This window comes from Calypte anna, chromosome 1 (genome assembly GCF_003957555.1).
Source record: "Calypte anna isolate BGI_N300 chromosome 1, bCalAnn1_v1.p, whole genome shotgun sequence".
Classification (NCBI taxonomy): Eukaryota; Metazoa; Chordata; class Aves; order Apodiformes; family Trochilidae; genus Calypte; species Calypte anna.
In genome coordinates, this window is record NC_044244.1 from 22309175 (window position 1) to 22335471 (window position 26297).

Genomic DNA, 26297 nt, shown 5'->3' on the forward strand with positions numbered 1-26297 from the left:
AGCATAAAGTAGAAAAAGCATCTTTGTGCTGGAGGTGGTGAAATGGTGTGGAAAACATTCATAGCCTTATACAGTTGTTCCTCTTAACTTTTCACTTATATTTCAAAATAGAAAGAAAATTTAACTGAATACTAGTTTTTATCAATCTATATAGATATTTATTTTAACATAAAAATAATGATGGGTATAATAATCACACTCACATTACTCTTCTGCTGATTGGAAAAGTACTGCTTTTAAACTTGTGGGGTTTTAAATTACATTATAAGGTAGAAGAAATAAACTACAAGTGTTTCATGTTTTTTACTCTCCAGTCATCAGCTTCATGATGCAGTAACAACTATGTTTATACTATTTAGAATTATAGCTCCTTTTGTATCGAGGAATTACAAAAATAGATTTGAGCAAGTGCACACAATTGGATATATTATTAACATTTATGAAAATAGTTTTCTAAGGCTCAGGAAATTGTTTTTAAAGTGTTCTCAAAAACTCAATAAATATTTTTGGGAAAAATATGCAAAAGGATAAACATGATTTAGTATATGCAGTTTATAAATATCATCATTTAAAACATCTGGTTTTATATCACACTATGGAATCTAGGTTTTAGCTTGCATCTGTCATGTGTGAACTTGTTATAAATGTTTTAACTTATACTGAAGAAACAGCTGTTTCCATGATTTGAAATTAATTCCCTAGAGGTCCTATCCTACACTACTGTTGCCACTGTGTTACTCTGTAATAATTACTTAATAAAATGTATATATTGTTGTCTTTGTCTTTTGAGGACCTGAGACTGTAGGTCTGTTTTCCATGCTACTTGTATGTAGTCAGAGATGCAATATTTTTCAGAAGGGTAAATATACTGGATGTGCCTTCAGAAAAATCAGCTAGTCAAAAATTTTCAGTCTTATCCAAGCTTTAAAAAGTGAAGGTAATTTTAAGATATTTTCCCCCTTCTTCCTTCACATAAAAATGTTTAATTGTATTGAAAGTTGTAGACCAGGCAAAACTTCAATATTTAAAAATATGAGAGCAAGGTTAAAAAATTACAGATTACCTGCTCAAAAATGCAGATTAAATATGGTGACTTCATGTTATAATGTTAACTGTATTCAATGTTAACTGTATTCATTCTTATGCTGCAGATGGTAAAAAGGATCAGTAATCTCTAAAATAGCATATCACATTTTTAATACTAGATTTTTTCTTTATTGTTTCTTTTTTTTTTTTTTTTTTAAATTCATAACACTTCCAAATTTCTGGGATTCCCAAAGGGAAGAGAGGTATGTGATTCCTGATGAACTAAGCATTCTTTTTCATGGTTTATAGCATGGAACTGTGCATTGAATGTGTAGCATAAATTCTTTTGATTATTTCTGGTGCTGTATTGCCACATTTGTGTGTTTTTCGAAAACCTAAGAACTTCAGTTTTCCTTCAGTCTGGTTGGTGTGTTTATTCTCTTAGAATGTGTGTCACCAGTTGATAATTGTCTTCAGTCTGTTTTCATATTATCTGTAATGACTGAACAACTATTTTAGCTGTAATATGTTTTTCTCTTCTTCCTTGCTGCCTAAGCAATGACGGGTAGCTCTTGGGAGGGTGAGAAGAATATCTGAGTTCATTTACAAAGGGGAAGAAGATGGAATGAAAATGTGCTGAGTTTCTGGGTTTGGTTTTGCTTTGTTTGTTTTGAGTTTTTGCCTATATTTTCTGATAAGAGTTTTGCTTGTCTGAAACAGACACACCTGCTATTGCCTGTATACACTTCTTTTCTTATTTATTTATTTATTTACTTAAGTTTAATTGTTTTCTAGGTTAAGGAATCTGTTCCTTTAATGAGCTCACATTTAAACAGGATTTACTAAGGAGAAACTTCTTCTAGTTTGAGGGGAAAAACCCATTTTAAACTCTGCTAAAATTTTGAATGCCTCATCTCTCCTTTTCACTATGGTGCTGGAGCATCCTCCAGTCCTGACATTGCAACAGACACAGCACTTTTCAGTAATAGCAGTGGATGCTCAGCACATCTTTAAATCTCCTACCAAATCATCTTTTCTCCATTTGCCCTGTGTCAAAAAGAATTACAGACAGTCATCAAAAAGTCCAGGATACAAAAATACATTTTTAGACCACTTTTCAGAAGGTGTCTTTTATCTATGCTGTCAGGCCTGAGTTCTAATGAGTTCTAATTCTAGATTACCAAGTACCTGATTTCAGAAATGCAAGTGAGGATTCCTATGACTTTATCTGAAGTTATGTGAACTCAGCACTTGTATACTCAAGCCACATATTTCTCATGCTGGTAACTCAGAAATATTCAAAACAAAATACTCAAAATGAGGGGCATAAGTTTGAAAGCAAAGACATTTCTTACCTGGCATGTCTGGGTATTTCTTACTGCCAAATATTTTTGTGAGCTCTCAGCAAAAAACTCTCAGCTGTATGTGATATTTATTCTGTTTCATAAGCTCATTTCACCTTAATTTTTAACTCCAGGATGTTTAGCTCCCTCTGATCCAATCCTCAGCTTCAATACTGACCTAGATTTCAGTGACAGTGAAAAGGTACAAGAGTTCTATGCGAAGCATTCTGTAATGTGGAGCTGGCTTTACTTGCTGACACTTTTTATTAGATTTCTTCTCTTAAGCTAAGATTACCTCAGAATGTAAATTTTTAGCAAAGAAAACTCTGTATTCCAACATGTTGTTAAGTTACTGAAAATTAATGCAGACATTAGTGAATTTCTAAAGATGTACTTAACAGCATTTGTGGAAGGAAGACTGGATGCCTTCTTCAGGAGAAGCTGACATCTTTAAGGCAAAAATATTAATTTTAAAAGTGCTCTATTTAAAAAAAAGTGTGGGCTTCAAGGAATAAAATTTCACACTAAAACCATTTCTTCAGATTTGAGTGCAGAATGTAGTCACAAGAATTAATTTGGAAAATAGCTTAATCTGATTAACACAGTAATTTTTCAAGTCTGAGGGTTTCATTCTCTTCTTTGCTCATTGGGAAAGAGTATCAGGGATTTATACTCCTTTTTCGAGTTTTTGTGTTACATTTTTTTCTGGTTCTATAATCTTTCCCTGGCATATTTTTATTTCATTCCTTTCATTTTTGATGCATGCTTCTAGGAAATATTTTTGCATTTCTCAGTTGTCCTGTTTATTCTCCCCAAGTGTGATAGGACATGAACTGACATATACCAGTGTACTTTGCCATAGATAAAACACATCTCTTTGTGTTATGACTTGTGTTTAGTAATTCTATTTTGTCATCTTTGCAGGCATTTTCTTGGTGGCCAGAATTATTGGCTGAGCATGCAGAGAAGTTTTTGTCTCTGTATTCTGTTGATATGGATTCTGCACTCGAGGCACAGCCACAGGACTCCTGGGACAGCTTCCCACTTTTCCAGCTGCTGAATAACGCCCTCAGAAATGACAGTAATATCTTAAGTTTCTTACTTATTGCATGCATAAGATTTTTTGATACGCCCACACCTTAGAAATCTCTTTCTAAATAATATAATTCTCAAAATAAAAACCAACCTGACCGTGCCTGTGTTTACAATATATATATCCTGGTAACTCCATTTCTTGGAAGTTGAGCAGTTTCTCTCTATCTTGCATCATTTCGTTCCCTATTCTGGTAATTCCTTAACCATTCAGTTTTCACTAATTTCTCACTTTTTAATCATGATGTAGAAGTCACATAATATGTATTTGATATTTCATATTTAACCTATACTCCTGAAAGAAAATTGTACTTAATATTTCCTTCTAAGCCCTCATGTGAACTATTTTCAGACTAGTAATATCTATAAAGGTATTGTAGGTTTAGCATTAATGGATTAAGATACAGACAACAAATCACAGTGCTATTTTCCCTTGGTTTATTGCTGTATCACAAATTGAGCTGAAGACCAAAATTTCAGATAGACATATTAACTTGCTTTTATTCAGCTTTGAAGAGATTATTTTAGTTTTTTGAATAGCTAAGTGATGTCCCAGGGATGTTTTGAGTGAAAGTGATTTTAATAATGGAATTAAGGAAATAACTAAAGAAACCAAAGAAAATGGATGATTAATTTAAATTGTTAATTTAAAAACATTGAATTGCAGCTAAAATTTTAAGGCATCATAAATTAAAAATATATATTTGTGCTTTGTTTACTCATATTCTATTTTTTTTTATTGAGAATATGACCTACTGGGCTTTTTGTAATTATTTTGGAGATCCAAATGCTGTTTTTACTGAATGATTCAAGTTATTAAAAATGTTTATTTTTTTAATTATAAATACAAGAAATCCTTTTTAAGTCTTCCTGAGAACTCATTTCATTTCTGTGGGACTTCAATAGCTTAAAAATTTTAGCTCTGTGTATGGAAATGATTTCACTGAAAGAATGGAAAATGCTATTCAAGAGCGTTTCTTCAAGGTTACATATTTTGCAACCTACATTATTTATTGTTGTATTGTTGTTAACCTTAGCTTCCAAGTGTTTATTGAAATACAGAGGTCATCTCAGTGTAGTACCTGGTGGCTACACCAGCATGTCATGAGACAGAGAACTAGCAAATGTACAAATCACTCTAGCATGAGGGATGACGAATTTGATGACGGGGAAGGGGCAAATGGACAGTGCCACTAAAGCTGAATCTTAAACAGGGTTGTTGGAAATTGATGTTTTCACCACGCTGAGTATGGTGTAGGACAGAGTGAAAGAACATTTCCATCCACTCTTTGGAGATCTCTTTTCATGAATTATGGTTCCATGCCCTGACATTTAGCGATGCATTAAAAGGCACATTCCTGATGATTTCTTCTTTCGTGCCATCCTTATGAAAGAAAATGTATCTGTTAGCATTTCTTGTGTTCTTGAATGGTTTGTTTGGATCCTTTGTTGAACAACTGCAACTACAGAAACCTATTAAAATCGCAATGCTGTGTTTAGAAGGCTGTTCAGAATACTGAAGGAATTGTTTGACCTTGCTGCAGATCTTCTAACAGACTTCTATTAGGTGGATTCGGCATTACTTGGAAGTGAGTGATTATCTAAAATCGTAGACTCATAGCATGGTTTGTGTTGAAAGACACCTTAAAGATCATGTAGTCCTAATCCTCCTCTAATGGGCAGGGATTAAAAATTTGAAGCCTGTATTCAGCTGTCTTCCCTACCATCTTAAGTTTTCAGTTTAGAAATCATATCTCTAGTTGTGATGTTATGTGCACTAAAAATAATTATTTGGTTTCTGAAAGCCATGGAGGTAATATTCATAGTCTTACAAGAAGGATTTGTGGCACTGGTTTTAACTACATTATTGTGTCGTTTTTATTCCTTTCTGCATTGGTTCCAGCCTGAGAAAAGTGACAGAAAAAAATCAAGGGTTGTCCTCACCTGCAAAGAGGTTTCCGGTTGGCTGCTCATTTTTCTTTCCTTAAAAGATGAAATAGATAATAAAACTATATTATTAAAACAGCCTTAGGAAAGACATTTTATGCAAACTTTTGTGTCAAAGCAATTATTAGAAAAATTATAAAACTATAACTTAAGGATACAAAGCGACACATGACACCTTACCAATTTCATGATAACAGAGTCAAGGACAGTTCCTAGCAACCACAAGCCATCTGGAAAATTATATGTTTTTTTTTTATTTCCCCAGAACTACTGGAGAGCAAATGTGGAAATTAGCCACCGTTTAATCAGTGGATATGTTAGCAAGTGGCAAGTGACCATTCTATCAAGAACTGATTCCCAAGTGGAACGTACCTCAGTGCTTATTCTTTAATTAACAGCCTTTTCACCTTGCAAGTGCATTAAAGCCATTAGAAAGACCTCCCCGTGCTCATATAATAAATTTAGGAGTCTTCCAAAATGAAATACATCATTCTGGCTTTACCCTAAGTGAAAACCTTTTCCTGAAAACTATCACCTTCATAAAGATAGATTTAGAAAAAAAAAATCTAAAAAGGGAAAAACTGGAATGAGGTCTCACGAGGATAAAAAGGCTAGTGTTAATAATTAACAAGGAGAGTGAAGTGGAGTAAATTAGCCGTAATAGAGCCCACAGTGACTGGCAAAGTCACCTCTCATTATCAAAAAACTCATTAGGAAATGAAGAGGTGGAAATCCCACTGGGTTATTCTCACTCTCCAGCTCTATCAGAGATTACTTTTCAGATTTCTTTCAAACGAAGAACTGTTAGGTCACCATATTGCATATTAGGTTAATCTTCAGTGAAATTTGGAGGAATGACACCTGCGTGTTATTCTATCTCAAAAGCTTTAAATGAGCTCTAAATCTTTGATGCAGGAGTCAGTTTTCACGCAAACCTGACATGAGTGAACTCCTAACAATAAAGAAACAAGCCAACATTTACAGCATTAAAGAAAACTTACGTGTAAGACTATTTTTGTAACTATGGTTCTAAAATCTGATATTAGAAAGATTGTGACCTAATGAAAATGCATATTCTTTGCTATTCAAATAGTATCAAACGTGCTATTTAAGTAGAATGCAAAACTTTGTACAATATTCAAGCTAGATACTTCAAAGCTAGTATTAATTTAGCAATGAGGGGGAGAAAAAAAAAACATTTTCAAATGCTGCATATAACTTTCCATTAAGCAAAAGGGAACTGGGAGTCCTGACTGCAGCTTCACATTTCTGTTATGAAGGACTCCATTTTGAGTCACTGTGTCTCCATTTTTTCTGACCTTATTCCACAACAATTAAGAATTCATCAGGGCTTGCTTTCCTTTTAAGGCTAACTGAAGAACTAGTTGAAAAAATGGATGAGTATAATCTTTCCATCCTATAAAACATTTTATTTTTTCTAACAAGAGCTGACAAATAACAAAAAGTTACTTAAATATTCCTATGGAGATCAGTAATGGATTATCAATAAATTTGTTGTAATTTTTCAAAATCTAAAGGTTTGGAAAAAACATATACTCTTTACAGTATACATTGTGATGACCTCCAAAGTTCCTGTTGTTTATACACAATTATGCCTGACTATAAAGTTGTTCAGATTGTAGAGTGATAACTGCACCCTTATCTCTCTATATCTCTCTATGCTGGCGAACTATTTTTCCAGAATTGAATATCTGTAGAGGGAAGGAGGACATGGTTGATCCAGAATTATGTCTTATTTTCTGTATTGACCATTTTGCTATTTGGTCACAAAGCCTATAAATTATGTTGCAAAGGATTCTGCTCTTGAGGGTGATTTACTTTCTGTAGTTTTTTAATTATTCAGATTAATTAGTTATTTAGTACCTGAATGCAAATATACACTAATACCTCTTAATTTAAGACATATATAGAGAATTCTTCTAGTGGCATACACTTAGTTACATGAAATATCTATTGATTTGGTTTATTTTAGACATTTAAAAATTGCATAGTCAATATTCTGCTCCTTTCCTTGACAAGTGTCACTTGTGTCACTTGCTGATACCATGTACTGTGCTGTTGCTCAGCATTATTGCATTACTATACTGGCATGAATCAGACAAAAGTAGGAGTAATAGAAAGTTAACTCATAATCTTCATTTTCCATCTCAGTGAAATACCTGTGAAATACTTGCTCTAACTCTGCCATGGAATACCTGCAGACAGTCTGATGAAGCTGATTTAGAAAAAAACATTATGTTAAGTTTTAGGCACTTGAAAACCATTGCTATGAACCATTAGTAGAACCCAAGCACCAGAAACACCACCAAACAGCATCACCTTCCTGCTTTGTTACAGCCTGGGTACCACATTTATTCTAGAATTTATGTATTACAGCATAGCTTCTATGTTAAACTACAGAGTAGAGGTAGAAAACAATTTGAATTTAAGGTAATCAAGGCAAGCTTTATACCCAGACTGATACCTCTCATTAAACCTTACACTTTTCATTATTTGCAGTGGGAATATTTTCTTAGAGCAAGGATATACCAATTTTGCTCAGTCCTATTAGGACCTGCTTTGAAATCATAACCTGCCTTCAGATAAGAATTATATATTGTGGTTACTGATACGGCAAGCTAATTTAAGCTGCTTTATTGCTTACCAGAATATCCAATAACTTCTTTGACTGGATTGGGATTTTAGGCACAAGAAAATCATACAATAAGGTGTTCATGTCATTCTGTCTTGGGAATATGAAATAAATTTTCATCTTGCTTCCACATAATACATCTGTAACGTGCTTTTTAAAGTATGTCTTGTATGCAAAAATACACAATAATTTGTGTATGAGATGAAACACTTGCAACTTTCACCACAATTTAAGTAACTGATTAATAAATGTTCTGTAGAGACAGAAGGTAATATAAAGAGAAAATAAATGGAAATACACACTTTCTTTTTATAAGTTATTGGGCTATTTTCAACTGCTCTGATTAGAATATAGAGCCCCAAGGAAATTTCCTTCTTGGAGTTTGCTGCTTTTATTCTGGATTTCAAAATATGCCAGAAAATCCAAGTCAGACCTTCCCAATGGAATCCTATGGAGAGCAGGATAATTATAGTCTGCCAAAGTTCTGATTTTGTCAGTGGAGAAGAGATTCATGTTAACCTGTGTCCTTCTTCCTTTCCTTTGATTCTACAGAAGCTCTTGAGGGCAGCATATGCTGACTCCAGAGTAACTCCTAAGCTGCGATTGTAAAAGTAAGAGCAAAACAATCGCCACAGCTTGTTATGCACAAGCACAGAAGATTCTTTTCATGCTATTGGAGGAGAAACCTTGTTCCATTGCACTACTAGATTGTATTTTTCATCTCTGATCCGTTTTTTTTCATATTTTATGTATTAACTTTTACCTTCAGTATTTCAAGAATTTTTCAACTGGGCATCTGTGTCTATAGTCTCTTTTCCATCATAATGCCCGTGCATCAGCTTGCCCTGGCATAGGCTTTCATTTTGTTGTTGTTTGTGTGAGTATGAGATGTCTCATAGGAAGAGGGTGTGCAGTGCCTGTGTTGACAAGACAATGGAGAATTAAGCTACGTAGCTTTGAAGACAAGTGGTAGTTGAAGGATTTGAAGTGTGGCATTTCCTCAAGGATCTCTTGTTTCGCATCTGCTTTGATGCACAGGTGGTACCTTTTGGCAAGATCAATTCTAATCATAGGGTAAAGTGCCATGAGTCTGCTGATAATACTCAGCTATATCACTTACTACTGCACTCCGAGTTCTTTCCCTGCCCTGCAGTAATCCTTGACAGAGATCTCCAGATGGGTAAATCAGAGCTTCCATGTCCTCAGCCCTGGGAAAACAATTGTTGATCCGTGACAACACTCTCATGTGTGTGCCCACTTAGAGAGCGATCTTTGCAGAGGTGCAGTCACATTAAGAATCTTGGCATCATTTTGGAAAGTTTCACTTCCCTGTGAAGACTGCTGTCAGGAAATTAGGAAAATGATTCAGCTTTCTAACTTGAGCAGCTTTTCTTGCCTGTGACTTCTTTAAATTTCATTCTGACTTTGAAATAACAAGAGTCGCCCTCCTGCCCATGAGGATTTATTACTGTAATTCCCAGAGCAGGGCTTGTAGCAGAGCATTTCTGTGGTGTACTCAGAAAACTACAAGCTCATCCCTTCAAGTAGCTGTGATTGCCTGATTAATGTCAGCTCTCCACTGATTTGTTATAAAGTAGTAATATTGATGTAATTGATAGAGTTGTACTCTTGTTGTTTTTAAGCTCAAAGTTGCCTTGAAAAATCAGTTAATGTGTAGCTTCATACCAGCCAACTTTTGTTTCTTAAAGGCAATGTGCATCAGCTGTTTGCTGTGAAACCTTTGTGTTACTATCCAAATCCTTCTCAGTTGTTGTTATTGCTGGTCACAGATGCTGCAGTTTTAAGATACATGAATATAACAAAAAAACCCTGTTTTGAGTGCCTGGTATACAAATAATTATGCCAGAATTATCTAGTTAGCAAGCAGTTCTGTGAGCAATGTAAATAACAGAGCATGTTTGTAATGGACTCATAGGTGCTCTCAAGGGTGGATTCTCAAGTGTTTAATAAGCCTATGCCACTGCCTTTTTCTCGGTGGAAACCCTAATGATCTCTGCCTGCTATCTAGCTGCATGTTTTCATGAAACTTCACATATCTACTACCTCCACCCCAGTGTTTAATATGGTTGAAATTATCTAAAAGTTTCAAAATTCTTTGCAAGAGAGAGACATGTAAACAAAACCAGAGAGAAGTGTTCCCATTAGTATTGTCTCCTTAGGTAAAAGTGGTTGACATAATTTTCAATTATTCTACAAGGATGCTTTCAAGAAAACAGTTCTTTCTTTCAGACCACTGTATGGAAGAGGGAAAAAAAAAATAAGTGTCCAGAGATTCAGCAACAAAGGCACTTCCTTACAATACAAGTAGCACCAGAGAACTGAAACTTGATGACACATTTTCCCTATAGTCTTTATCTCTCCCAGGTTCAGTTTGTGGTAAACATCATTCAGGAATGAAAGGCAGAGGAGTTTCTGCAAGCTACAGAAATTATTTTTATATCTTATACATAGATTCTTACCAATAGTCTAACAAAAGGGATTGTAGTTTTATGAGGTGGTTTTCAGGGGTTTTGAAATCCATGATCTAAGAGGGGGAAGATAATTTGAAACAACAGAATATGGGTGGAAGAAAAAGGGGGCTGCCAAAATCACGAATATTTCTCTCTATGGCTCATCTTGTATGCCTGAATGATTTCCATGTACACATGGAAATATTCTAATAAGTCCTAATAATAATGCTGTATTAATGGGTGAACACAGACATTTGACACATGTAACTGGCATGGTGGGACAGGATATTCTTGTGCTAAGAGTTTAGGTTTGCAAGAGAATATTTCAGAGAGTACAGGAACAAGCAATGTCTTGTCAGGCAAACTAATTTTCAAGTTTTAAGCATCTTCAGTTTCCCCTGTGCAGACAGTTTTTCATTCAGTAAATCTCATTTCTTAGGCAGGTAATTTTCTACTGCTAATAGCTACTTTTCTTAGGTAATATCCTTCATGCTTGTAACATGTTCACCAGTCAGCTCCATTTCTTTTGAAAAACAAAAGAACATCTCTAGGTGTATTACATGTTGTCAGCTTTCCTAAATACTTTAGGCGATGATTAATCAGAACTTCCTTTGCAATTTCTGTAAAGTTGGAGATAATCACACCAGAAAATTAGCAACTTCCAAAAAGGAAGTTTAGAGTTATCATCCTTTAAACTTTTACAAGACAGTTGAGTGGGCAGAGAGGAGTCAGGCTTGGCTTCTGAGGCTGTTTCACATGAACACACAATGGCTGGGAAAGAGGTTTTTTGATGAGGTTTGGGCAAACGTCAGGATAGGAAATGCTGGTAGGGAGTTCTGGCCTTTCAACATACATAGGCATACTAAGACATGATTTCTACTCAAGAGCTTGTTGAGCTTTTGTAGCTGTAGGAAGTGATTCAGGACTTTGCCAGTTCCTAAGGAAACAGAGCAGATAAGTAAACTCTTCTTATTCCCCCAAATATGCATATGTCACCCAGTGCCTTTTTCAATTAAGCAATCTGGAGGAAATGATATATGCCTCTATTTTTGCACTTAGTTTAGGGAGGCTGGAATGCTTTGCTATAGCTTTGTTCTTAGCATAAGGATAATAAAAACAGTTGAATGATATTCATATATTTTTTGTTTGGTTTGGGTATTTTGTTCTGTCTTGGTGTCTTAAGTATTGAAGAAAATTGCTTAGATTTAGCAAAGTATATTAATAACTTTAAGAAGATGCAAAAGTGTTCTCATTCAGCTGAAAACTTCAGTATGTGCCTGGTTTTCATCACAGTGGCAGTTTAAAATGTTCTGCAGTGGCCTTCTGGAGCACTTCAATTATATTTTATGATCTGTATTTCGTACACAAGCTGGGTCTTTTTCTTAGAATATTTTTGTGTACTAAAATGTTTTTTATAAGCAAAATAAAGTAGGGGAAGACCTGACATTTTTTTGTATTTTGTTTTTTTTCAAAGCCTTTTTGTGCAATGGGAAGTTTCACAAGCACTTGCAAGAAATTTATGTTCCCATGGTCGTCCGCTACATCGATCTCATGGAATCATCAATTGCCCAATCCATTCACAGAGGTCTGGAACAAGAGTCATGGCAACCTGTCAAGTAAGTGCTTTCTACAAGAATCTGAACAAAAGACCTCCCTATAGCTTTCTGTCTAATCACGTTTTCCCCCATTTTCCTCTAAATATTCTCTTTTTTACTATATTCCTACATTGTTTATTTCTTCACAGGAGCATCACCAACAGTCTTCCTAATGTAGCTCTTCCAAAAGTTCCAAGTTTGCCTCTTAATCTTCCACAAATACCTAACCTTACTACACCAACCTGGATGACTTCTTTGTATGACTCCACGTGTGTATTCTTCAATAACCTTCTGACTGTATGTCAGCTCTGCATGGCCTTGCTAGTGTTCTGTGCAGCTGTATTTGGATTGCATGGTGTTTAAGACCTCTTAGTCGGAAATTATTGTTTCTTGGGAGCAAGCCAAGCATGGACTTTTAGCAACTTTCTGGTGCATTGAAATGTAGCAGTCTTAAACCTGATAACTTAAAAAACCAACTGGGCAAAGGTCTGTCATAGTATAAATGGTGCTTAATACCCTGAACAACCTAATAGCTCTTCCCAATTAATAAGCAATTGATTTTAGATCATGATTTTGTAAAGTAAGGCAGCCCATCATATTTTTGCATGGGTTTGATTAACTCATTTTATATTGGTTCTGAAAATCATTGCTTGCAAGTATTGTCATTTAAATATTCATGCTAAAGGAAAATAGCAAAAGGTTGTTAGGTACCCAGAGTAGTAGTACATCCATTTCTTTGGGAAAAATATGTAGTTCTTTTTGATTTCTCCTCAACACTTCAAGGTTTTTTTCTTAAAAACCAAAAAAGCAGATGTACCCTATTCTCTGGGAATATTCCCATAGTTATAGGACAGATTGCTGTGTGAGGACACATTCATATACATTAGAAAAGGCACAAGAAGAACCTTACTTTAACTAAAGGTGTATTAGGAAAGGATGAATGTGAAAGACTTCAAAAAGTACACATTCAAGATGCAAAGCTTAATAATTTCAAGTGAATTATTGTCTTGTAGAGTTTAATAATGGAGTTAAACAGTCCTAACAGGCACTCAGATCCATCACTGCAAAAATTCATAGAATCATAGAATAGCAGGTTGGAAGGGACCACAGGGATCATCTGGTTCAGCCTTTTGTTGGCAGAAGCACAGTCTAGAGAAGATGGCCCAGCACCCTGTACAGCTGAATCTTAAAAGTATTGGGGAACACTTTTAAATTGTTGGGGAAACCACCACTTCCCTGGGGAGATTATTCCAACAACTGATAGTTCTCACTGTAAAAAATTTTCCTCTTGAGCCCAATCAGAATCTTCCCAGGAGTAACTCGTACCCATTTCCCCTCATCTTTTCCATGTCACTCTTTGTGAAAAGGGAGCTGAGTTGATAGTTTGTGCTCTGGCACTTGTCTGTTGAGGATTATGATTGTTGTTCTGCTGCTGATTCCCTTGGCAGTTGACAAAATTCCTCATGATCACTGACTTTGGTTACCTCTTGGGTTTACTATAAGAATGCTAGATTTCTCCTGATTCAAATACAGACTAATTGGTCTTCTGCAACTGAGATACGTTCTGTTATTTCTGTTATTTCCTTGCTATCAAGAATTACTTTTTCTTTTTTTAATAGCTTTCAGAATTAAGAGTTTTTATAATGTTAGATGTGGGCCTCTTAAAGTCCTTATTCTGGCAACCCCATACAGTAAAAATAACGTGTGAATTAAAATTGATGTATTTTGAATATTGATTTGATAATTAATATATAATAAACACAGATTCAATTTGAAGTATTATGGTGGTAGATCTTTCCTCAACAAAGATTTTGGTGTAGCAATAAATTCATAAACTGTATTGTCAAAAAAATGTGTAAGAAGAGTGAATATAGTGTATAGTATATTCAGCCACTGGCCCATTCCCCTCACAAATCTTTTGGTAGTAAGGTTTGTGCTGTGCATGGTAAAGTATGCACAACATCCTAAGCCAGGATAGAGGTTATCAAAGTGTTTGATGAACTAGGAGGTTGACATTTGCTATAAACACTTGCCCTCAGAAGCTATTCTGCTTCTTCTCTAGAGAAGTGGGGGCAGAAATGTCCCCGATGCAATGTGGCCTTTGAAAAAGTCATCATCCCTGTTGTAGACTTCTCCCATCCTATCCTTTGCAGGAAGACCAAAACTTCCTCTTCCTAGTTAGACTCCAATGGTGAGTAACCAAATACTTAGGCTCCAGTGCAGGTTAAAAAAAACAAAACCCATGTTTCCTGTTTGTTTTCCCTTTCAGTGTGATGAGCACCCACCTTAAATAGACTAGAGTGGCACACTGAATCAGCAGAAGCACCTAATTTCAGGAGTCCAGGCCCTGCTTTGTCAGGCATTGCAGATGTCTCCTTCCTTCCACTGACTCCCCCAAGTCATCTCTCCCAGTTCATTTCTCTGCCTCCTTCTGGCCACACAGCTGATGCTTTGGCAAGAAGATGACTACATACATCACATATTTGTCCTGGACTTCTCTCTTTCTCTTTGAAAGTGATGGTTTTGGTCAATTCATCATTATCATTTTGAATTACACAATTAAGAATCTATAGGCAAAAAGAATTGTGTTGCTGGAGCAAGTTCAGAGAAGGGCAACCAAGCTGGTGAAGGATCTGGAGAACAAGTCCTATGAAGAGAGGCTGAGGGAATTGGGAATGTTTAGTTTGGAGAAGAGGAGGCTGAGAGGAGACCTTGTTGCTCTCTACAACTACCTGAAAAGAGGTTGCACGGAGATGGATGATCTCTTCTTTCTCAAGTGAATAATGATAGGACTAGAGGAAATTGCCCGAAGTTGCACCAGGAGAGGTTTAGACTAGATCTGAAGAAGAAATTCTTTACTGAGAGAGTAGTGTTGGAACAGACTGGACTGCCCAGGGAGGTGGTGGAATCACCATCCTTGTAAATATTTAAACTGAGTAGATAAGGCACTTCAGGACATGCTTCAGTGGGCATGGTGATACAGATATTGATAAATATATTTTTTGAGGGGGGGGGATGATTGGTCATGGTTTGGTGATGGTGTGATCATCTTAGAGGTCTTTCCCAGCTGTGACAATTCTGTGTAATGAGAAAAATCAATCTGTGACCCAACTGACTTACAGATAAATGTTTACTGATAATGCTGTGACTATTTTGTCTGCTATAGGAAGAGATTTCATGTTCTCCAAACATTACTGATGTTCATATTCATGCTCTTATGTTCATATTTAAGTCCATTCACAGTCAACAGAGCTGTTACATACCTAAGAACTTCTGCTGAAGATAAAGACCTCAAAATATATTCCCAATTAGGCATTTATTTGAGTAGATTTTCCCCTCTTACACTTAAAAGGAACTGCAATTCTTTTGAACATCACTAGAGAAGATTGTTCATGTTTTTTTCATTAACTGTTGCTTTTCCTTTTCCTTGATCGTGTACTGTAACAGTAAAATTATACTGCTTAAAACAGTACATAGGGAGATCATTATGTCACTTTGAGTTGTTTTGGCTTAATCTTTTATTATTGGGCATTGGAAAGGGAGATATGAAAAGGGGAAAGTGTAATGAGCAGTAGTCTGTTTTTCTTGATTGCTCTCAGGAGAGGACAACTCAGAGGACATCTTGACTAGACATGCAGAGCACTGTGAATTACTGTTCCATTTGGCTGAAGACAACATCCTTAAAAAGCGAAACAGTTTGAATATTCTATAAAAGCTTCTAAAATCTTCTAATCAGCCAGAATAAGGGTTTTTTTTTTTCTTTTTCCTTACTTATTAATTAATTCAAATGTACTACGTTAAATTGTGGTTTTGTCCCATTTCATATTCTAAATTTAAATTCTTTGCCTCTTCTTGACCTGGATTTTAAGTTAGATGTCTGGATGATTTTAATTGCTTATAGTTTAGTATACATATTATTATTTTCAGTGCAGACAGGACCAAAAATATTGTAGACAGAGACTTGACTCTGTAGACAGAGACCAGTCTGTTGCTATCTGGTGGCAATGGAGAACATCAGGTTCAGCAAAACTCAAGGCTGTGGAAACATGGATTAAGATTCATGCTTGCAGAAGAACAGTCCTGTCTTGTCTTCCAGCTAGAACAGGCAACATCAAAGCTTGCTATGGTTCAGCTGTAACGAGCAACAAGAGGGAATGGTTGGAGCAGTCTCAGTGCTCTGGGTGAGATATGAAGGGATCTGACCTGAACGTTTTCAAGCTGTCCGGATGGACCTCTCTCTGTGTTTGTGCATGCTAAGTCAGGAGGCCACCTTTCAATGCTGTTTTGGGGGGTTTGCACCTGTAGTGCTACATTCATTCCAGTTGTGGAACGTGATCTGTTTTTTTAAGAACGGGTATTTAAAAGTACAGCCATAGGACTGATGGAATAGTGAAGTTTAGCTGATCTACTTTCTTTGGAATAAGGAGTCAAATATAGCTCGTTAGTATTGAGTGTTCTGGAAGACAAATATGTATTGTGACCCAAATTTCTTTTCTTCAAAAAATATTACCATGCAGAAAGAAGGAAGACTCAATTAACATGTTTTGTTTCCCTAGCTCAGGATACCTGACTCTTAATTAAAGAGAGAGGAACTGTTAGCTAACTCTGCCACTAGTATCTTTGAGAGACCATAGACAAGCTGTTGTTTGCCAAAGTTCTGCTTCATCCTTCCCCCTTATCTGATGGTGGAAAATAAAGATGGGGCTAATCACATTGACTCTACTTATTGAAAATCCTTTTCTGTAGAAGAAATTTTTAGCTGAATTTCTGAGCCCTGAATATACATCTCAGTGCCCTGTTTTGTAAACAGTTCTCACAAAACACTCATGGGTAGTAACTGAGTAATAAACTTTAAAAAGATAATTGCAGTAATTTATAAAATAGCCATCATTCTACAACAATTCTAAAACAATGGAAGCCAGCAGCTTTTGACTTATGGTTGATTGAGAATGTCCTTAGATATTTTATATTTCTCCTATATTTTCATATCCCAAGCTGCCCTATGGAGTTTCACATCTAGGCAATGAATAATATATTCTACATCTACTTCAGAGTCGTGTGTGTGCTGTTCTTGCAGACACTGTGCTTTATTTGTGTCCTGTTTGACTGAGTGCAAGCCCATTGGGAAGCTGCCTCTCTCAGCTGTCATGGATAGGTGAAACTCTTAGGTGGTTGCATGCAGCTCCTAAGTTTAATATTCTGTAGAGTCTTGGAGAAACATTATGTATGAGACCCTTTTTTATTTGCTGTGGTCATTATGATGCAAAGCCTAAAGCTATAAAATAATTCAGGTTAAAACAGACCTCTGGAGGTTCCTGGTCCACTCTCCCAGTCAGTGTGGCACCAAACAAAAAGTTAAATTGCCATTAAAACCAAAATTTGAGTGGGCATAATATTTGTCTCTTTTAATCACTGGAAGCATTCCCTTACTGGCATGACCTGATTAAAAAGAGTGGACATCTAGGTAGTACCTTTTTGCACGAAGAACTAATACTGAAAGTTTAAGTTTTGACCAGCAAAACACTGGGGTTTGTGCTTAATTTTAAAAATACAGATAACTATAGTGAATATAGTTTTTAAAGAAGGAGTGTCAGTTCAATTTCCTAGTAGAACAATATTTTCCATTTATTAGACTGAAGCAGCTTTACCATACATGTTCAAATAAAGACTTTTCAATAGTTGAGAATGTGTCCTGGCCCTTCACCAAAAAAATTGGTTCTGGAATTACAGATGTAGATTCAAATGCTGTGGTGGTTTGATGCAAATGCAGGAATTCCTCCTGCTGCCAAAAGGAGGTAAAAACTGAGTTTGGCATTTCTTCATGTTGCACTTTATGGAGTATCAAACCCTGAAATAACCAGCTACTAGTAGGGAAAGCAGATCTATAGACTGTACAACTACTTCAGGGTGTTGAGGTAGAAGCTGACGATTAATGCTGTTTCTAATACTTTTACTGATTAGGGTCAGGAATAAAAAAACTAAAATATGAGTAAAATAAGTATCTGGTACAAATAGCAGTATTGAGGTGGTTAAAATCAGTTTTCTGCAGTACTTAACAACCAAAGTAGAGTTGTGCTTGGATGTGTGAACTGGGAACAAGTAGATTTTTTTGTAGCACTGTATTTTCCTTTCCCATCTTATTAGTATAGCATGTTAGTCAAATTCAAATCTCATTGGACAGTGCTGAGTAAAAAATGAAGAATAGGAGATGAAAATTATATGAAACTAGAGTGAATAAATGAATTAGAGTTTCATGAACCTGTGTCTATTACTACATTTATTATAATTGGGAATCTTTATTTGGTAGTCTAATGAAACCAAATTAAGTGGCTGCCAGAGAGTGAACATGCATGAGCATACATTGATGTTATTGAGAGCATATTAGTCCACCTGGGTCCTAAAGAATTTCATTTGGAATTCCATTAAGCAAAATAAGAAAAAAACTATGGAAGAATAGAAAATAGTTAAATTATGTGACCTGATGATGAAAAATGGTAGTTCTGTTTCTTGAAAAAAGGATGGTTTGCTTTCTAGAAAATATGTTCATTGTCAATTATATTATGCATACTGAAATTGTCCCCATTTCTGTCCCTATACAATTTGTCATTGTCTTTTACCCCAGTCATATGAAAAAATTGACTTAGTTACTTTTGAATCAAACAATACCTATAATGTAGCATCTACAGTTTCACTCACTGCTAGTGTACACAGCAGATGTAGTTAAATCTTCAATATTTGCTTAAATAACATAGGAAACAGTCTAACAATTATAAACTTTCAGAGAAGTTTTGATGGTTTGCTATTTCTATTTCTTAATGAACCTAAGCTGTGTATAAAAGTGCTCCTCCCTACTTGGGTCCATCCTTAACAGGTAACATCCCTCTGTAAGTTGCAGCCTTAGCAGTCCCATAAAATTAATAATTAATGTTTAAAATAAGTGGGGAAAATATGTGTTTAAAAAATTCTGCTATGTGTAGTGAAGATATCAAAGCATGAGCCATTTCAAACCAATGCTGAAGTTGGGGTTGATCACTCCATGCCAGCCCTTTCCTAAGGGGGACACCCCCTGCTTCCAGTTTGTCACCCACTGCCCAGCCCTTCCCAGATGCCCCCTTTGCTGGGCCCAGCAGTCTCTTCCGGCACTGAGACAGCACTGCAGAAGACCAGGTGGCTCTGAAGTTTTGGTAGCATTAAAGTATCATGGCAAGACGGCAGTCGGGTGGCTCTAGAAGGTGAGGGGTGCTCCTGCTGCATGCCCGCTGCCTCTCCAGAGCCGTGAACATGGGGACTGGGCTTGGCTTCACTTCACTGCCTGCTGCCTCTGCTAACCTGGTGTGAACTGGTTATGCTACTGGTGATGCTACTGTCTGAGGGGTGCATTAAGTGGTCAGATAGAGGTCTTTTCCACTATTTGTTTTCTTAACCCAACTCCACTCAGCCCTGAGCACACTCAGCACTCGCTGACTCCTTGCAGGAGAGCTGGAGTTGCAATTACTTTGATAATGTTCTTTTGTCATGAGGCAGAAGAAAGAAAATCTCAGTAGTGACATATTTAAACTATTTGGATCTGAACTGGCACCAACTCAGACTAAACTGTGGTCACTTGTGTCCATAACATCCTGTAACACCATGCTGCATAGTATAACAGTTTCCTTAAACAGTAACCCAGGTGTTGCAATAAAATATATCATGAAAATATAATTAATCTGCCATGACAGTGGACGTGTACCTGTTCTTACTACTAAGCCTTAAACTGTTATACCTTATCACAAGAAATACGTTTACATTTAGCAATCAATTCAGGGTGGAAGAACTTGAAAATTGCACGGACAATCTGAGAGCACAAAGAACCTTATTAATCCCACGATTTCTTTGAGCACACGTCTTTAAACAGTTTCTGTTCTTTTACAACCAACATCTGATGCTATTCCCTCAGTTAGCATTACTGAGCATTTGTCAAGGGACTATTTGTCTGGCTATCTCTTTTAGAACATTGCTACCAGCATCCTCATTTCCTTGGTAGACTCACCTACCAGAATTATGAAGGCAAGAAAATATGGGCAAGTCTTCACTGCTTTGTAAAGGTCCTTACTAATTAATACTTCATGTACTCATTATTTTTCCTGTCTTCATCTGAATTTTGAGCTACTTCATTTTCCATGTTCCCCAGCATCCCATCTACCTTCCTAGCCTGTCATATTTCTCAGCTAATGGATGTGAAAATTTTTTTCACTCTAGTGGGAATTGCTTTAAATTTGCTGTGACCATTTTCACATTCTTGGAGTAAAAGCACCTGTGCTATTAGATACAGTGAAGTGAAGGAGGAAGATGATGTGATAAGGAAATCTGATTTTCTTAGATAATTCTGTGGCAACTAGGATAGCCATCAATACGTTTATCTTGTTTCTTGGGGACTTTCTTTTCTTTTGTTTCTTATAGCAATGGCTCAGCTACATCAGAAGATCTTTTCTGGAAATTGGATGCTCTGCAGATGTTTGTTTGTGATCTTCACTGGCCAGAACCAGAATTTGCCCACCATTTAGAGCAGAGACTTAAACTCATGGCCACTGACATGATAGAAGCCTGCGTTAAAAGGTACAGTTGAAATGATCAATTAAAAATTGGGAAAAATGTAAAAATTAGTGTAAGAAGAGAAGAGGTACATCTGTACCAAAATCCTCCCGTAGGAGTCAGGGCAGTTGTAAAGCGTCATGGCTTGTGTGTATTTCACAGTATCTGGCAATCAGCAATTTGGGAACAGCTAGGAAATACCTAGAAGAATTTCTATATACATTGTGAGTAGACCCTTGGAAGTTAATAAAACAAATCTCTTTTTCATATTTTTGACAAAAGTTAACAAATCTCAGAATTCTACTAGAAATAATCTTTTCTTTTTGTATATGTATATGTATATGTATATGTATATACCCTTCTCTATCACTATATTGATTTTATAGCATGTTTATATATATTTCTATTATAAGTTAAATACTTGATTTTTAATTATTTTAGAGTACTGTCTCTAGGAAATATATTACAAACTACAAAGTGTACACCATTTCTTTATTTGTACAATAAATGAAGGATATCTCTAAGCCATACAACTGAAACTAAGTTTCATATTGCTAAGCTTTTGGAAATTGTAGAAAACAGTTTTGGGTTGGTTTTTTTTTTTTTTGAGCTATATCTTAAAATTAGGGTTATATTTTTTAAATCAAGCAATTTTAAATTAAATTGCCTAAAATTATCTTTTTCATAGCTCTCAGCACATAGCATTTAGTTTAGAAGAAATAACTATGTCTACAAAATTTATAGGGATCTTCTACTAGGTGCTTCAGAAGCCATGATCCCACATGCAGAGAAAGTTTAGTCTAGACACATAAAAATACTGATTTTTTTTCTAAGAATAAATAGAAGAATGGGGAAAAAATAAAGTAAATTTGTAGTTAATTTAATAGTGTCAATCAGAAAATATGCAACATTGATAAGGAAGGGTAAGAAACAGAGAACCTTTAACATCCACTAAGGTTAAATCTGGTAACAGTATTTTATTATGTCCTGTTAAACATTGTAGGAGCAGGGAGAACGTCAAGCTTAGCCTATGAGCATGTTGCTACAGCTACAGTAATAAAATAATAATAAAAAAGGCAGAAGCATTTCACAAACATTTTTGTTTGATCTTGGGACATGATACAGCGAATGGAATGAAAGTTCAAGCTTTGTAGCAAAAAAAATAGGGCATACCTACTAAAATTGAAGTCATGTAAGCCAACATCCAGGTGTTCTAAAGAATTTGGCACACAAGCTGAGCCAGCTACAAATATCTAGCAAATCTTAGAAAAATGGTGAAATCTCAAAAGGACTGGGAGACTATCAGTGTAATCTTGTTTTGAAGAACCATAAAAAGGGCAGCATTGAGATGTAGTAATAAATTTATTAAATTGAGCCTGGAAAAACATGAAAACAATCTTCTATGCTGGGACTTATCAACAGGACTAAAATACAAAGATGTATATAATTAGGACCAGTTAATTTATTGCAAAAATGAATTTTTTCAAATGTCTTTTTGTCTTTTTTTTAGAATTATTATTATTATTACAGCTTAGCATGGGAAAAGCAATTCTAATAAAAATACTTGGATTTCTCCTAGCCAGTAGATCTAATACCACATGTTGCCATTACCTTAAAACTTCATGTCATACAGATTTAAATGTGTAGATTTTAATGGCATGCTGGAAAATAGGTTAAATATACTCACTGCTAGGATCACAAGTAGACACCAAGAACATGTTTTGGTCTGTGATAACAATCCTGACCTCTTTGCTGCTTGCTTTTGTAGAAAATAAGAAGATTCTGGTGGCAATAAATGAAGGTTTAGTTAATATTAAAAAACGATCCTAGTGTCAATACCTATAATGTATTTCTATTATTATTGTACTGTATATATTTGTATTATTTTTTAAATCCCAATTTTAGAAATGTAACAATTGTAGCATCATGTAACAAAGAAAGTAAATTATATCCATAGAGTGGACTGTTTTAGACAGTAGAAACTCAAAAAAGAATGATGGATCTATTCTATAGTAACTTAATTGTGCTACTAATATGATCTATAAAACCTACTAAAATTTTACTATTATAATTTATTTCAGTGACATAGTTCCTTGTTTACACTGGTGTGAGAACAAATGAGGGTTTCTGTATTACATAAGTCCTGGTGCATCATACTTTTCAATATAAATATTTGCTTTATAATAAGCTATTTTTCTTCAATAAAATTCTCTTTTCTATTATATCCACAAGAGCATTTTTTTTTTTACATTTCTTAGAAACAAGTATTTGGTATTATTAACTTCATGTTAACATAGAAGTGCTGGAAAATGTTCTTAAAATATGGTTTTAAATTGTTATTAGTCATCATTGAAGGAAGCATATTATCTAGTAGGCAAGAAGGTGGTACTATTATTATTCAACTGAATTCGCTGAAGCTGTTCAGAACCTTTGGAGAGACTCATGCTATGAATTGTGTTTTAATAAACAGAACAAGAATTGCATTTGAACTCAAGCTGCAAAAGACAAACAAATCAACAGACTTGCGTATCCCTTCTTCTCTCTGTACAATGTTTAATGTCTTAGTTGATGCCAAAAAGCAGACGGCTAAACTCTGCATACTGGATGGGGGGCAAGAGGTAAGTGGAATTTTGTATGTTTAATTCATATGCTCAGTTAATCTGAAATGTCTCACACTGCAGACAGTCATTAGCAGGTTAATTTCAAACTAGCTAAATGTGTCACACAGGTCTGTTTGGATAGGAGCATGCATACGCTGCTCCCTAGAAGCACCATCTAAGACACAGCTCCTCATCTTCCACCAGAGAAGACACCGAGTGCTTTTGTAATTTATTTGCTTTGACCTGTGAGCCTGCTGAACATTCAGATTTCTTGACTCACAGCCCCTCCAGGAATTTATCTTGGGTTGCAGCAGAGAAATAGCCCACTTCAGGACTCTTTTGTAGTAGTAAGATAGAGCCAAAACATTGTCCTTTGCAGCCAGGTTTTAAACAAGTAGGGTTTGTTTTTCTAATGGTTCTACACCTGGAAATAGAGGAAAAAAACCCAGGTAATTTAATGGGATTTTTTTTTTTATTTGTTCTCCAAAGACAGGGACCATTTTGGCAGTAATCTGCTGCCAGGACTGTAGATACTTCACAGTGGAGCACTGATGTGCTTTTGAAGGATATTTAGATTTCACCGGCTATGTCCTCCCATGTTTCATTCTCAGGAGGAATAATCTGTGAAGTGAAAAGGGTGTGCTATGTAGACTGGTGAGATGAGTGAGATTACCATCATAAAATGAAAGCTGCTCTTGCTGTGTTAATGCCATAACATTGTAAATTTGTTTCATTTGGTTTTGAAGAGAGAGTAAAAACATTTGTCAGAATTGGGCAACAAAAAGTATTTTTGCTTTGGACAGTTTCACTTTTACTTTATTTGATCATATTGTTTCTGTGCTGTGCTCTTCATTTCATTGACTCATTGTTTAAGTTGCCATATTTGATGTAATTGTCTTTTTCTTTTTCCAATTCAATGAGACATTCATCATTTTCCTGTTCTACCTTGTCATCTTTATTTTTCCTTTTGGTTTTCCCTGATGTGTACCAGTTTGCTAGTCAATGGGTAAGTTTTTTTCATTGCTTTCTAATATACATGTTTTATTTGGTTATTAACGGTCACTTTTTATTTTAAGTGGTAATGCTACTTTTCTTGGTAATCCATTAGTCTAGCCCTCAGAATTCCTTTACCTCCTGATCTTGCCATAGAGTGATCATCAGCTTCCCAGTTCCTCTTTCCTTGTTCCAGATGAATTCTTCATTCTTCTGCTTTTCAGCCCCAGTATCCTGTCTTACCAAATCACACAGTTTTGGACTCCTGCAGCTCTCACTGAAGTAAAAGAGCAGCAAACAACTTGTTTCAACCTCATCAGAAGTAAACCACACCTAGCAACTCTATCTTAGGCTGATGCTGCCAGTTCATCTTTTACATGCTGCCCAAGAAGCAACCTGCAAATACATACATGAACATTCTTCTTTGGGGCAGACAATACCAGTACCTCCATACAGACCTGCAGGACACATGGTTTAGCCTTATTCTCCCCAGTCCCACCATTCCTCTCACTTGCTCTGGATGATTCCTCCTTTGGTGCCAGCCTGTTTCCTCAGAGCCAAAGTTCAGAATTTGCAATTATCTTTTGGATTGCAGACCCTTAGGAGATTATCTGCTGAAATCTTCCCATCCTCTAGATTTTCAATCCCTATCATACACTCTTAAGAACACCAAAACAAAAATGCAGCCATTATTCCCTAATAGGTCTGACCATGACCCCAAGTGCTTCCAGTGCTTCTTTTCAGTGCAAGAGTTTTACCATATGACATACATATGATGAATAAATACTTATTTCAAAGTCCCAAAATTAATCTTCATCCCAATTCATCTAATAAGGAATCTCAAATTCTTCACGTCAGAAATTATCACATAATTTGGAAACTCCTTTGTCATAGGCTTTGAATGATTGTCTATTCGTTTTTTCTATTCACAAAGCTCTTTTTAAAGATTAAGAAATAAAATAGCTTTTCACTTGCTTATAGCTGATATTGTAGCTGTTTGAAACACTGCAAAAGGATTTAGAATAATAGAATCTTTCAGGTGGAAAAGACTCCCAGAATCATCAAGTCCAACCATCATCCCTACTCTACAAAGCTCTCCCCTAAACCATATCCCCTGACACCACATCTAAACGACCCTTGAATACATCCAGAGATGGTGACAGCCACCTCTCTGGCCAGACTATTCCAGTATCTGAACACTCTTTCTGTAAATTTTATTCTTCCTAATGTCCAGTCCATACTTACCCTGTTGCAGCTTGAAACCATTCCCTCTTGTTCTGTCTCTAATTAACCATGAGAAGAGACCAGCACCAACCTCTCTACAAAGTCCTTTCAGGTAGTTATAGAGACCAGTGAGTTCTCCCCTCAGCCTCCTCTGCCTCAGACTAAACAGTCCCAGTTCCTTCATTTAGGTTCCCCCAAAGCACAAGTGTCAAAAGGCACTAAAATTCTTGATATCCTTCCAAATGCTAGTAGGTGCAGGGGGCCACATTTGGAAGACCATCCAGATTGTCCTCCAAAGACAGTCCTGTTTGGTTACACCTCCTGACACACTTTTCCACTAAATATAGTCATTACCTATGGAGGTCCTAAAGCTGCAGCTGTATTTCATATTTTACAGGGAATTATTCTAGGGCGTCTGGAAAGGCAGAAGCCTCCACCATCACACACACCCCAGTGCTGTCAGGGAGATGCCGAAAGACCCTATAAAATGTATTCTAAATAATTTAGCTGTGGGAGCTGACTTGCCTAGATTCAGAGTCATGTGGACTGTGATCACATCTGCCAGCAGAGGAATATAAAGGAGCAACTTGCCGTAAAGGTGTTTGAGAGAGGAGTGAGGATTTATCTGCTCTCACCAACCAAGCTTGACAGAAGTCGAAAAGCTAGTGCCCTACCTGCTGATTTCAGGATTGTGCATGCAACATTGCCAGCTCATACTGTTTTATGATTAATGCCAGAATGTTAACAGCCTTCCTAAACCCTGTCTTCTGGTGTCAAATAAT

The 26297-nt window shown here is 36.0% G+C and overlaps 1 protein-coding gene across 1 annotated transcript in view; it reads left to right on the forward strand.

Annotated features, from left to right (window-relative positions):
* CADPS2 (calcium dependent secretion activator 2) overlaps positions 1-26297 on the forward strand; it is a 277107-nt gene that overhangs the window by 212855 nt on the left and 37955 nt on the right. The window contains exons 18-22 of the mRNA XM_030447170.1: positions 3294-3450; positions 12007-12148; positions 20567-20722; positions 23169-23316; positions 24290-24304. Coding sequence (XP_030303030.1) covers positions 3294-3450; positions 12007-12148; positions 20567-20722; positions 23169-23316; positions 24290-24304 — 618 coding nt within the window. The remainder of the gene's footprint in view (positions 1-3293; positions 3451-12006; positions 12149-20566; positions 20723-23168; positions 23317-24289; positions 24305-26297) is intronic.